Genomic DNA, 10,674 nt, shown 5'->3' on the forward strand with positions numbered 1-10,674 from the left:
TAGCTATTCCAGTTGCTAGCGGCTAAAGGCCCTGACCCTTGGGCCGGCTGTGCACTGCGGCTCGGACGGCAAATCTGTATATTTTCTATGAAACATTTTTTGGCACATGAAATAGTGTCTTGAGATATGTACGCCTTTTCCTAGTCACGCAGTGTGGCTGACTGGCTCCCCATTCATCCCCCCTCTTCCTTCCTGCACATCATATTCAGAAAGCTGGGCTTGCTCTCCACCAGCCATTGAGATCTGCTCCAAAGTCAAGCCTATCCCATACAGAGGGAGCTGCTGTGTGGTCTATAAAGCTCCACGGTGCTGGAGGTCGTCCTGGGACAGACCACACACAGGGGCGACCACATACAGGCAAAGGCAGAGGGGGAGCCCCACCATCCCCCCTTCTCCGTCAGCCTCCGCCTCCTTCACCTCACCACCATCACCCTGCCCTGTCACCCACCTGCTCCGCCCCTTCACCCCGCCAGCACCCCACCCCAGCACCCCCCTGCTCCGCCCCCTTCACCCCACCAGCACCTCACCCCAGCACCCCCCTGCTCCGCCCTTTCACCCCGCCAGCACCCCCCTGCTCCGCCCCTTCACCCTGCCAGCACCCCCCTGCTCCGCCCCCTTCACCCCGCCAGCACCCCACCCCAGCACCCCCCTGCTCCGCCCCTTCACCCCGCCAGCACCCCACCCCAGCACCCACCTGCTCTGCCTCCATCACTCCGCCAGCACCCCACCCCAGCACCCCCCTACTCCACCCCCTTCACCCCGCCAGCACCCCACCCCAGCACCCACCTGCTCTGCCTCCATCACCCCGCCAGCACCCCACCCCAGCACCCCCCTGCTCCGCCCCTTCACCCCGCCAGCACCCCACCCCAGCACCCCCCTGCTCCGCCCCTTCACCCCGCCAGCACCCCACCCCAGCACCCACCTGCTCTGCCTCCATCACCCCGCCAGCACCCACCTGCTCTGCCTCCATCACCCCGCCAGCACCCACCTGCTCTGCCTCCATCACCCCACCCCAGCACCCCACACCAGCACCCACCTACTCTGCCTCCATCACCCCGCCAGCACCCCACCCCAGCACCCACCTGCTCCGCCTCCTTCACCCCGCCAGCACCCACCTGCTCTGCCTCCATCACCCCACCCCAGCACCCACCTGGCTCAGTCTCCTTCACCCCGCCAGCACCCACCTGCTCCGCCTCCTTCGCCCCGCCAGCACCCCACCCCAGCACCCACCTGCTCCGCCTCCTTCACCCCGCCAGCACCCACCTGCTCCGCCTCCATCACCCCACCCCAGCACCCACCTGGCTCAGTCTCCTTCACCCCGCCAGCACCCACCTGCTCCGCCTCCTTCGCCCCGCCAGCACCCCACCCCAGCACCCACCTGCTCCGCCTCCATCACCCCACCCCAGCACCCACCTGCTCTGCCTCCTTCACCCCGCCAGCACCCACCTGCTCCGTCTCCTTCACCCCGCCAGCACCCACCTGCTCCGCCTCCTTCGCCCTGCCCATCACCCCCTGCTCCGCCCCCTTCACCCCGCCAGGGCGCCCCACCTGGGCACCCACCTGCTCGGCGTTCCTCTGGGACTGCAGGTGGGAGTGCAGGCGTCGGATGAGGGGCACGCCGTTTCGCGCCTGCCGCTTCAGCAGCCAATAGTTGTGAAGCCGCTGCATGAACTGGGTTTTCCTCTGAAAGGAGAGACCACTACAGATCTTGTTCAACCTTGAGCAGAGGCACAGGGAAGCGAAAGACAGGGTCAGTGGGCAGCCCAGACGACCGGCTCCTCTCCAGTCCCCGGTTCATCTCTGACCTTTACAGAAGACAGGCGACAGCGGCCGAACGCCTCACCTCAGAGAGAGGCTTGAAAAGGACAGCTAAGTAAAGCAGCTCAGATCCACCCGACTCCCCACCGCCTGCCTGGCAGTCCTGAACCTCCAAAGTAACCTTCTCCCAGAAACCCCGCTTCCTGTAGCCCTGGGCTCCTGAGAATTGGGCCTGTTTCCCAGTGGCCTTCTCTGGATGAAGGCCGCATAAGAACAGGGACTGGACTGAGCTACGGGCAATGTGGTCACTATTTCCTGGGGCCGAGGGTCCCACCAGACCGGGGAGTCAGTTCACAGCCACTCTGGAAGGAACATTGAGGGGACAGCGGGCTATTCCTTTCTGAGCCCAAATGCAGCCCCTTGGAGTTGTCTGACCTCTGTTTGTTTTTTCATTAAAAACCTTAGCAGCCTACAAGTGTCTTCATTTTGAACCAAAATATCTATTTATATGGATCTAAAGATACCAGAGGATGGAGAATCTGAAAACTTAGCTAGCTAAACGACCCCAAAAGAGAAGTCCTAAGGTCAGGGTTTAAACCAGTAACATGCAAGAGAAGGCAAAGGGGAAGAGAAGGCGTTAACGAGAGCCTGCCTGCCATCTCTGTCCTAATGCCCGTGCTGAAAGGTGGGTCACGTTATCCCCACGTTAGAGACGGAAGGCAGCGCAGGAACAGAGGCTGACTAAACGGTCCAAGCCGCTAATGCAGCGAGCAAGGCGCTGGAGCTGGGTGGGATCTGAGTCGGCGATCTCCGCTACACCGCGCTGCGTTCCGTCCCGTAACGGGTTATCCACCGGGTAAGCACGGCCTCAGTGCTCCTGGGCTGTTCTCACCGCTTTTCTCTTCATCTCACTCCACTGAAGGGAAGGGAAGGCAAGCGTGGCGAAAACAAGGAGGCGGGACCTGAGGGTGGGCATCTTGGGCTGGATGGACGTCGCCCACCTGGGCCTTGTGCCTTTCCACGCTCAGACACTTTCCTGCCCCAAAGCCAAGCTTACGAGATCAGGGCCTAGCTAGGCCTCTTCCCCAAGGACAGGTCCCCCCACCAAGGCCCATGCCAAGCACACCTGCCCAGACGCAGGCAGCCCCTCCCCCTCACAACCTCGTGGCCCTGGAGGGTCCCAAATAGCAGTTGTGCAGATAGGAAAAAGAACGATAATGAAGTAGCAGCAGCAGCAGCCACCATTTATCGAGCGCATACTAATTTGCCAGGCCCTGTGCTAAGTGCTTTATTTGTATTATTTTCTTTATTTCTCACAACCACCCTATGAAGGAGGTTCATTTACAAATAAATACGCTAGGGCTTTAGAAGTTAGGTAACTTGCGGAAAAGGGTCACACAGGTAGTTAGTGATATCTGCAGGATGCACAGGTAGGTCCTTTCTGGTTCTCAGCCAGCCTGCAGAGACATCTGTGAAGAGCTGGCAGGACAAAGACTCTGGCCCCAGGACATGAGCACTCTGGAAATGGGGACTGAGCACTCACCCCCTCACCTCAGGGAAGAAGGTCGTCTGGGACAGTTCTGTGACTGGAAAATATATCTCCAGTCGACTGAATTCCAACTCAAGCTGTGGCTTACAACATGAGCCTCTACCTCCTGGCCTTCTGCACTGTGCTGTCTTCTTCCCAGCTGACAAGTCCGGCTGCACATTTCCCTCACAGAACTCATTCCCACTACCCTCAGGCACGCCTTCCCCCTACTCTTCACATCCAGTGAGACAGACAGCAGGTGCAGAACCTACAAGCAGGCGTCAGGAGTCCCACCCGGCTTCTGGTCCTGAGTCTGCCACTTTCCACCTGGTCCCAGCCCTTAGAACAGGACGTGGCATATAGTAAGTGCTCAATAAATATCTCATTGAATGAATAAAGGAGCGAACAACTTTACCTCCCGTGGCCGCGGTTTCTTCATCTGGGGGTGTGGGAGAAGGTGCAAGGACCACATTAGATGAATAATCTCCAACATTCCTTCCTGCTCTAACACTGTGTACTTATTCATGAACATCACCCTTGAGATGAGCCTCCGCTGGAAAATCTCCCGTCTCTTGTCCTCTGCCAACCTCCCAATCCTCCAACAGCCAGCCACCTCTCTGACGGCTTAACAGACACACTGGTCTCTCCGCACACTCAGTAGGCTTAGTCACACCGTTCGACTGAGTGATCCTAAATCTAAAAGCCTCTCAAGAGGAGAGGAGTAATAGCATGTGCTCCTCACATCACCACTCCCTCCCAGAAAATAATCCTCCTCATTCCCAGGACCAAACTTTCTGGACAGCACAAATCCAAACGGACCCCCTCAATGGGAAGTAGCTGTAATTACTGGAGGGGTTTTGGGAAACATTTGGGAAGTGTTTGAAGTTGCCACAAAGACTAGGCAATGAAGGAGGAAGTTCAACTGGCATTTACAGAGACCACAGATGCTAAACATCTAGAAATGCATAGGACAGTCCTAATAATTATTCTGTCCAAAATGCCACCTGTGTCCCTGTTGAAAATATTGCTTTAGACATCCCATCACCTGAGTTTCTAAGCAACTTAAGTGTTTGTTTTACCCTGAACCGAAGGAAATACATTGTTCTGAAAACACAATCAAAACCACAAACCAGACCAGACAAGCCCAGGGCCCAAGGGAGAAACCGGAGGGCACAGAAGAGAACAGACCGTTCACCACCAGGGCCTGGGGAAGGAGGCCCGGCCCACGGCCAGCACCAGCCCAAGAAGAAACCCGGCGTGTCCAGGGCTCCCTCCTGGGCGGGCTCACCTGTAAGAGGGTATCTGCGGGACGGCGACCAAAGGGACAGTGGAGGGTGTGTCTCGACCCACGTCCTCTGGCTCCTTCTTGATCTTCTGCTTCAAAGTCGTCTTGTTCTTCCTGGGCACCCCCTTGAGGGAGCCACCTCCTCCACCCTGGCCTTCGTCTTCCTCCTCCTCTTCCATCTCCTCCTTCTCCGCCTGCTCCCCACAGCCTTCCTTCGCCCCTTCCTCGTCCCCAGCCTCACCGAGGCTTCCAGGGGAGTCCCCCTTCCTCCTGGCCGCGCCAGCGCCCGGCGGCGAGTGGGCCCCACAGTAGGCAGTCTTGCGCACCGTGAAGATGGTGCCGTTGAGGCTGGTCTCGCGCACGGGCTCGATCTTCATGAAGAGCCCGGCCCGCTGCGCACACGTCACGTGGAAGGCCGTGTAGCAGTTCACCTTGTGGCACTGGATGGCCGCGCCCAGCCCCTTCTGCTTGCAGAGATAGCAGGTCAGTTTCCAGCGGGCGGGGGGGATGTTGTCGATGCCCTCGATGGGCTCCAGGAACACGGTGTTGGCGAAGCAGACTTCGGGGATCCAGATGGCACACACCACATGGGCCCAGTGCCCATCGCTGGTCTGTTTGAAGGCGCCGCCTTGATTGGGGCAGAGGACGCAGTCTACGGGCCGGGAGGGGGACTGCAGGCAGCAGCGGCACAGCCACTGACCCTCGGGGATATAGGGGACACCGTAGCACTCCTGGTGGACGGCCAGGTTGCAGATGTCACAGAAGAGAATGACGTTGCTGTTGTGGCACTCGTCATCCAGGCACACGCAGCAGAAGGCGTCCTCGTCCACGGGCGACTGCTGGGCCCCACTGCTGCGGCTCTCCAGGTGCGACTCCTTCTCCAGCCGGTCCACCAGCAGCTCGAAGGCGTCGGCTGACACCGAGCTGTGCCCGTCCGCTCGCCGCTTCTCGTTCACCATGTCCAGCCAGGCGAGGTCCTCCTCGTCCATGTCGTACTCGACCTCCGCGTCCAGGTCTTCGGGAGGCTTCTCGATGTAGCGGTAGTAGGCAGCGGGCAGCGGGGCTGCATCGGGCTGGCTGCCCGTGTCCAGCAGCCGGAAGCTGGGCTGCGGGAGGTGGAAGGGCGCGCCCGACGCATGCTTAGAGGAGGACTCCTTCTTCTTGCCCTTGGAGGAGGGTTTTTTAGACTTGCCGGGGAACTGAGGCTGCTCACTGTTCTCCTTGTTACTATTACATTCAGTGATATCCTGGGCTGTCAGCTCATCCTCTGTGATGATCTTGAGCGGGTCATAGATGCTGATACGGTGCAAGCGTCCATCAATGTCCACCTCGACGATCCGCTGGGCCTGGGCGTAGGTCAGGGTCTCCCGGGTTGGCGAGCACTTGAGGCTGTAAGGGGACGGGGAACGCCGGCCCTCGGCATGCTGCCGTGACTTCTGGCGCGGCTTCCTCATGGCACCTGGGAAACAAGGGGACAGGCCTAAGGAGAGAAGGCCAGGAGACCGTGAGGTGTACGCATTATTCACCCTTCCATCTGATCAAGCCGCCGCCAAGAAAGAGGCTGGGTGCTCCCTCTGTCTGAACATTCTGCCCGTCCCGGGTCCCCGTGGCTGGCTCCTTCATCTCCTTCAAGACTCTCCATAAACATCACCTCTAAGTGAGACCGTCCCTGACCACTCTTATCTAAAACTGCAACTCCCTTTCTCCCACCAGCAATCTTCCTTCCTGCTTTCTTTTCTACTGTGACACTATCTTTCACTGTGCTATGGAATTTACCTTTTTATCATGTATGTTTGCTTCCTTCTACTAGAATGTAAGCTCCCTGGGGGCAGGGACGTTTGCCTGTCTTATTTATTACCTCCCCAGCACCTAGAATGGTGTCTGGCTCCTAAGTAAGCACACTGTGAGTATTCATTGAATGAAAGAAGTCAAACATGCATCATCCCTGCCCTCTAGAGCTCTGTCTGATTGAAGGAACAGAGAAGTAAACAGATCGTTTCGTTACAATGTAACATAAGTCTAGGGGACAGCTAACTACAGAAAGAGCTGCGGTTATGGCTTCAGAAAACAAGAGGAACATCCATTTTCAAGCTCTGGACATGCACAGTGGTCCCATCAAAGGATAAAAATTCACAGGTCTGGAGCCTTCTCCCAAACCATCGTACCGTGATCAGAAACCCTATGCCCCCTGGCCATCTCCAGGGCTAAAAGCACATAAAATGACTATTTCATATAGTCTAAGGACTTTAAACTACAGTATTCGGGGTTTTATCTGCCAACAGCAGCATTCAGGATGCACTGGCTAGTCTATCTCTAAGCAGAAGCTCTGGATGTGGCCCCATGTGGCACTGGAGTTGTAAGGTGACCATCTGGGACCTTCATTAGATCTATGGCTAAGGTGACTGGGGCCGTATCTGAGGCAAACTCTCTCCATGCATTGTTTCAGAAGTCCTCCTTTTCCGAAATACTTATATCCAGTTTTGTGCAGCAAAGAGAAAACCCTCAAGTTTTCTACATCATTCTCTGGATGGAGGGAACTGACAATCTCAAAGGACCTGTGGTAAGGAGTTCCTGAGGCCATCACTACCAGGAAAGATCTCCCGGGATATGTTACCCCGAAGCATGGGTAAACTTGAAAGGATATGAACAGGGAGAGGACTTCAAGGAGAAAAAGTTTGTCACCTTGGTTCAAGGCTCTAGCAACTTTATCTACAAAGCGGATGGCCATGGTGATGATTAGATGATCAAGCGCCCTTTTACAAACACAAGCCCTTTTTTAGTATTTCTCACTAGTTTGGCAGGCAGACTAGATATTATCATCTCCATTCTACAGATGAATAAACAAAACCTCAGAAAGGCGTCACTCAACCCAAGCAATAAAGCTACAATCCTTGACCTGCTGGACTTATCTTTTGCTAGAAGGTAAGAAGAACACCACAAAGATGCCCCAGGCTGGTAAAAAAAAAAAAAGAGTCAGGGGCAATCTAAGTTCTAATCTTGGCCCTGAATGAACCAAAGAGAGCCACTTCCCCTCCCTCTGCCTCTATACTCCACTGGTAAAATAAAATCAACACAATCTACGTCTTACAGGTGGTATTAACACCCTCAGGTATAAAGCCTTCCAATTCCAAAGTGTGACTGAAACAATAAAAAAAACAGCCTGGTGGCCGAGGAAGAACAGTGCCCCGCAGACACACATACCCTATTCAGAGCCAAAGGAAACAATCATCACAGCAATTCTGTCCAGGTTCCAAAGGCCCTTGGCCACTACATGTCTTATAAATGCCAACTCCCTGGGGGTGGGGGGTGGGGTGGGGGTAGCCCAGGGCCAACCGACCTGCTTCAGGGCGTCCTCCCCCCTCAGGGGCATGGAGACCCTCACACAGGTGTGAACATCTACCTCACTACCAGCCGGAGGCGGTTCAGAGAGGCTGTGGCCCCTTTGTTAGGGCAACTCTATCCTCCCTCCCTCCCTGCTACCTCCCGGCAGCTCAGGTGTCGCCCCCCCAAGCAGCACGTATCCAGGGAGACCTCGCCCGCCCCACGCAAGCCTCCAGATGCGGGGGGCAAACTCCACGGGAAAGGGCTGCTAATGGGGAAAATGAGATGAGTTTCACCCACAAGGAGCTTCCAGTCGAGCGTTTTGGCGGGAGTTTCTCATCCCACACAACCCTCCCCACATACAGACCTTCAAACAGCTCACACACACACCCCCGGGGGGTTTTCCCCGGCATCCCCTGAGACCCCACTGGCCCACGCCCCCCTGGTCCCCGAAGAATGAGGAGTTTCTGCAATTAGACGGTACCCCTGCGCCTCACTCGAGATACTCATGAGTCGAGGACCGCAGCCAAGGCTCCTCCTGCCCCTTTAAAGGGACACCATTTCCAGAAGAATCTCGACCCTTCAGAGGAGAAAGGAGAGAAAAAAAATCTCTTTCCCCAGAGGGGAGGGGGCGAGAGCGCCAGACGGACTGACGCGAGGTCCGACCCTCGGACAGAAAGCTAGCAGCTGCGAACCAACGGGGCAGAGAGGCGAGCGGCCATTGGCCGCATCCCCCGTCCGTTAGGAGAAACCGGCGGGCCAAGGAACACTCAGGGGGTGGGACTCCACTCTGGCCTCACCAATTGGAGCGCGTGCCGGGGGCGGGGCTCGGCGGCTCAGCTTCCAGGGCCCGAGGGGGGGTAAACAAGATGGCGGCTGCGGGAGGGGGTCCTTGCTTTTCTGCTGCCCCCCTCAGCCGCCCTCCTCTCACCCGCCGCCGCCCCCGCTGCAGGAGACAGCTTTCGCGCCGTCCTCGCCCCGCTCGGAAAGCCCCCCGCTTCCCTCCCCCCACCGGCGCAGGCCCAGGTCCCCGTAGGCCCCGCCGCCCGCGCCCCCGCTCGGTCCGGCCCCGCTGCCGCCCCCCATTACCTCAGCCGCCGGCCCGGCCCCAACGTTCGGGGGGCCCCGGGCGCGGACAGGCCGGCCGTCGAGCAGATCGACGCGGCCCGGGGAGCGGAGCGCGGCCTCCTCCCGCGCCGGCCTCCGCGGCCACAGCCGTGCCCCCTCCCAGCCCGCCGCGCGGGGGCCCCAGCCCGGCCACCAGCGCCGCTCCCGGGAGAGGAGGGGGAATGGAGCCGCCGCCGCCGCCGCCGCCGCCACGGAGCCCGGCCGAGGGGAGGGAGGGATCAGCCCCCAGGCAGGATCCGCCCCTCCGGCCTCCCCCCGCCACCTCCACCCCTTCCCTCGCTCCCTCCCTGGCTCCGCGACTCTCCCGCAGAACGGGAGCGAGAGCGCCAAAGAGGGGAGCACCGGGGAGAGGATCCCCCCGCCCGGGGCGGCGCGGAGAGGAGCGCGGAGCCGCCGCCGCCACGGGGCACGGTCCCCGGCTCGGCCTCACGGTGGCGGTGCGGGCGCGGCGGGGGCGCGGAGCGGAGACGGGGTCCCCGCCCGAGCCGCCCAGGCCCGGCCCGCGCGGGCCAGCCCGGCCAGGCGCGGCGGGGTCATTCGGAGCCGGTGGGGAAAGGCAGGATCCCTAACTCGATAGTCACCCTGCCCCCGCCCCTCCCCCTTTGCCTGCCGGGTGTTGGCTCAGGTTTTGGCAACAATCCCCACCTCGGAGCTCGAGGGCCCCTCCAGAGGTTAAGCCAGGGCGGTCGGTGAAGTCAAAACCGATCTGTAGTTTCTTGGGATGCAGGTGCCTGCACTCCTCCCAGAAGGTCGTGTCCCCCACCCCTCACCCCGATCGGGTCGGGAGGACAAAGGTCTAGCGATGCCCGTCCCCTCCCCCAGCGAGGACAGCCGGGAAAGAGTTGCCTCTGTTGTGTTACAGGTGAGCGACGTGTTCCCCACAAGGCATCCTTCTTGAGAAACAGACCTGACTTTTCGTTGGGCCACCTCTCCCTTCTGGGTGTAAAGAGAGTAAACATGCAAGTTTGTCAGTCCGCTTAGGGACGTCTGCTAACTCGTTTATCGCTGTAGACCAGGGAAACACTCCTTCAACCTGATTGGGCTAGCAGTCGGTTAAATTGAATGCGGTAAGCGGCTTTCTAAGACGATGCTTGACAAATGGCAACTTCAGGCTTTCAGAGGTAAACTAGCCTGGCTTTGGTTTTGACAAAATTTAAGAAGCCGGCTCCTGTTGCCTCCCGCCTTTTTACCGATAAATTGGAAAGCTTACGGCGTATGATTGAAGTCGTAAGCACCAATATTTAACGATGTTTATGGAGGACATATGGATAAACTGCCTTTAAGTGTGAAGATGAGTGACATTTTGAGTTTCCTCTGCCCACGCCGGTGGTATATAGCTTGGTGAGACTTTCACAACCTCTTGCTTAGTTCTGATGATGGAGGACCGCACAGTCTAGAGACCCAGAGGATGAAGGATAGGGTACTAGGATTCAAGTCTTCCAAAGGTTTAAACTGAACCTGTTCATTATCCTAAGGAATTTAAATATATTGTGTTTTGAATTTTAAAGTTTGGTAATAGGAAACTAATTTGTATTACAAAGATGTTTTCCTGATTAAGTGGTAGCATCTTCTGGCAAAGTGATAGCAAAAATACTTAAACCAATTTATATATATATAAAAGGGGGTGGCTTGTGGAGCTAAGTAAGAACAGGGC

The 10,674-nt window shown here is 57.7% G+C and overlaps 1 protein-coding gene across 3 annotated transcripts in view; it reads right to left on the reverse strand.

Moving 5' to 3' along the window:
* Positions 1-9,537, reverse strand: part of BRPF3 (bromodomain and PHD finger containing 3) — a 33,893-nt gene extending 24,356 nt beyond the window's left edge. Inside the window, exons 1-3 of one of the 3 annotated variants that reach the window (XM_066359550.1) lie at positions 8,982-9,535; positions 4,575-6,030; positions 1,561-1,717 (exon numbers count right to left, since the gene is read on the reverse strand). In XM_066359550.1, the coding sequence (XP_066215647.1) occupies positions 1,561-1,717; positions 4,575-6,025 (1,608 nt within the window). In that variant the 5' untranslated portion in view covers positions 6,026-6,030; positions 8,982-9,535. Of the gene's footprint in view, positions 1-1,560; positions 1,718-4,574; positions 6,052-8,981 lie in introns of all 3 variants that reach the window. The other 2 variants (XM_066359549.1, XM_066359551.1) reach the window with 2 other exon arrangements.
* Positions 9,538-10,674: the final 1,137 nt, after the last annotated feature.

This window comes from Saccopteryx leptura, chromosome 1 (assembly GCF_036850995.1).
Source record: "Saccopteryx leptura isolate mSacLep1 chromosome 1, mSacLep1_pri_phased_curated, whole genome shotgun sequence".
Classification (NCBI taxonomy): Eukaryota; Metazoa; Chordata; class Mammalia; order Chiroptera; family Emballonuridae; genus Saccopteryx; species Saccopteryx leptura.